Source organism: Alnus glutinosa, chromosome 5 (assembly GCF_958979055.1).
Source record: "Alnus glutinosa chromosome 5, dhAlnGlut1.1, whole genome shotgun sequence".
Taxonomy (NCBI): Eukaryota; Viridiplantae; Streptophyta; class Magnoliopsida; order Fagales; family Betulaceae; genus Alnus; species Alnus glutinosa.
The window spans coordinates 16,152,441-16,155,133 of NC_084890.1; the positions used below are offsets into that span (position 1 = coordinate 16,152,441).

Consider the following 2,693-nt stretch of genomic DNA (forward strand, 5'->3'; position numbering starts at 1 on the left):
AGTACTATTTTTTGTCTGCGTGCCATATCTTAACCCAAGTCTAATTATCAAAATCCCATATATTAGCTCGACAAATTTTAATAATTTTATTCGTGGAGGTGCATATAGCTTCCATATGTTAAAAGGAAAATATTGGGGGTAGTATAGTCTTTCCTATAACTCCCTCATAAACTCACGTAGTAGTTTGCATTTTTACGAAAATGATTATCCGTGTCATGTATAGACTATCATATGGCAATTCACATTTTAAAGACAGACATGCATGGTAAGTGTCATTAGTATAATACGAACTATCATGACAGTTTGTAAGTATAATAAATATCGTGTGGCAATTTTTACTTTAATAATTGATGTGATAAGTTTCACGAAGTATGTCATGTTAATTTATAAAGGACTATTGCATCATAAGGTAACTTATTTGCATTATGTTGTCGGTTATTCAAGAACCAAGTACTTGGGGCGAATTGCAATGCCTTTGATGACAAGCCCTCTCTTCCATTGCCCACCTTCATATTCATATATTGAAAATTCTATATCTCCAGCCTTTTCTGGTGATGCTACAAACTCGCCTACTGGGATCTCTATCCATTCCCCTCTCGGATTTTTCATCAAATTTTCTTTTCGTTCTTGTTTGTTTCCATCTGGAAGAATAAGTCTGACATTCACTGGAACTTCCCATCCACAAGCTGGATCTTTCAACATTATCACAAATGCTACTTCATATCTCATTCCCGGTGACAGCTTTGTTGCCTCAAATTTTCCATGCACTTCTAGCCAACAAACGTTTAATAGTTCAGCAGCATCAACGAATGTATTACTACTGCAGCATCAGGCCTTATAACAGTTAGCATTGAACGGTGAAAGACATATATATATATATATGACTAATTCTATCTAGCTTTGCTCTTTATTTTTTCCTCTATAACGACATTGACATGAAATTATGTACTAATATCAAACTGGTGTTAGGCCAGATCTAAGTTAATGTTTTCCTCTTTAATAGAGCAAACGACCAAATCAGAATGGTTTCTTGAGCTTAAACAGTTGATTAATATTTTGTAGACTGGTATACAATTAGAATAATGTAGCAGTCAATATTAGTCCTTCATTTTTTATTTAAGTGCTTATTCAATGATTAATTTTTACTCTCATATCATCAAGTTGTGTCGATCATATAACAATCTGCTCATTAATTAGTATTATTACTCTAAACAGTTTATTGGTTAACAACATCAATTCAAGTGGTTTTCCGAGTTTAGCTTGGAGACTGGGTTAGTATATTCGAACTGTTGCAACCAAAAGTGTTACGGCAGAGAGCGGAAGAAATATAACAAGGACTAGAGCTTAGCGCTAGGCGGTAGGTACCTTGTTTCTTCAATCTTTGACCAGCGCCAATAACCATTGTCTTCAGCCGAATCAGCCCAAGTGATTGACAGTTTTTTTGCATTCAAGAAGAAGCAGTTGCTGTCGGATTTCTTATTCTGTAATAATAACAATTAAGGAATACGATGAAGTAAACATTTGATGAGTTGAGAGATGAAAACCTAATATATATATATATATTGAAAAGAAATAAAGAGCAAAAATAGTTATATATACTGAAAATGTGGACAAGTTTGCGTGCGCACCAGAGAATTAATGGTGCTCTCTTCCTTCAATATTATTGCTTGGGAGTTAAGTGGGAGTTTCACTTGTGGTGTCGCTACCTCTGCTATCGTCTCACGTGGACGGGGCTTTGCTTCTACCGAAATTTCCACAGCCTCGGCTTTGTTTTGTGGCACAGTTTGGCTGGATTCCTTATTTGGTTGCGACTGTGAGGCGTCATCTTGTGACCACCCCGCTCCCATCTCTTCGTATTCATGTTCTTTCTTGCCATGCAATAATGCTTTTATAGCAAGTGATCAGGGTCAAATTAGTCATTTTGAGTGGGGCTATAATTTATTCTATGTCAGTCAAATCGGTTTGGATAAATTAAAGGGAAATAAAGTCGATTAGATTCTTGGTCCATCTTTTTATCGTAGAAGTGCATGTTATTCCATTTTCCGTGCAAACCCAATAAAAGCGTGTCATGTGTAAACTTTAGCATGTAAAATTCTTATTCCAGATATTGACCAACAAATGCATGACAAAATTATAATAAAAGTATTTCATTTACTACAGACAATGTTTAATATTCTTAGAAAGGCATCTATCCATCTGATCTTTAATTATTCCTTTACGACTAAAGAAAGTGTTGTCCAATGGAGGTCATGAGCATCTTAGTCTACTTTGGCATGAGGATGATAAGATAAGATGCTGTTTAGACCATTACTTTTGAGAGCTTGCTGTGAACATGATTTTCATTGTGGACCACTGAACTATCATGGAACACGTTGGCAGGCCGAATCCTTATTAATTTTAGGAGCAACGTTAGGTACACTTATATTTCATCCTTATTTGATTGAGCAAATGTACACTCTCCTTTTTATTTTATTGGGTTGATGGGACATTGTCCATCAATCTTTGTTAAAAAAATCTTCAACAGCTGATGATTGGGCACTGCCACATTAGCGTAGTGGGATAGGAGTTTGAATGTAGGAATAATATTTAACATTACTCTATTTTTAGAGTAATGCTATAAACTACTTTATACCAACCACTTATGGACAACTCCTTTCCAAGCTCTAAATGGACATCCCCCACCTCGGCTAGTT

At 35.6% G+C, this 2,693-nt stretch overlaps 1 protein-coding gene across 2 annotated transcripts; it reads right to left on the bottom strand.

The window, feature by feature from the left end:
• Positions 1–310: 310 nt before the first annotated feature.
• On the bottom strand, positions 311–1,853 carry LOC133868524 (uncharacterized protein PHLOEM PROTEIN 2-LIKE A4-like). 2 transcript variants are annotated; one of them, XM_062305438.1, is made up of 3 exons: positions 1,629–1,853; positions 1,366–1,481; positions 311–817 (listed from the first exon to the last, which is right to left on the bottom strand). In XM_062305438.1, exons 1-3 carry the CDS (start codon positions 1,845–1,847, stop codon positions 436–438), a joined length of 717 nt encoding a protein of 238 aa, XP_062161422.1. In that variant the 5' UTR covers positions 1,848–1,853; the 3' UTR covers positions 311–435. The 2 variants fall into 2 exon arrangements, with proteins under 2 accessions (XP_062161422.1, XP_062161421.1); XM_062305437.1 differs by having other exon boundaries at positions 311–820.
• Positions 1,854–2,693: the final 840 nt, after the last annotated feature.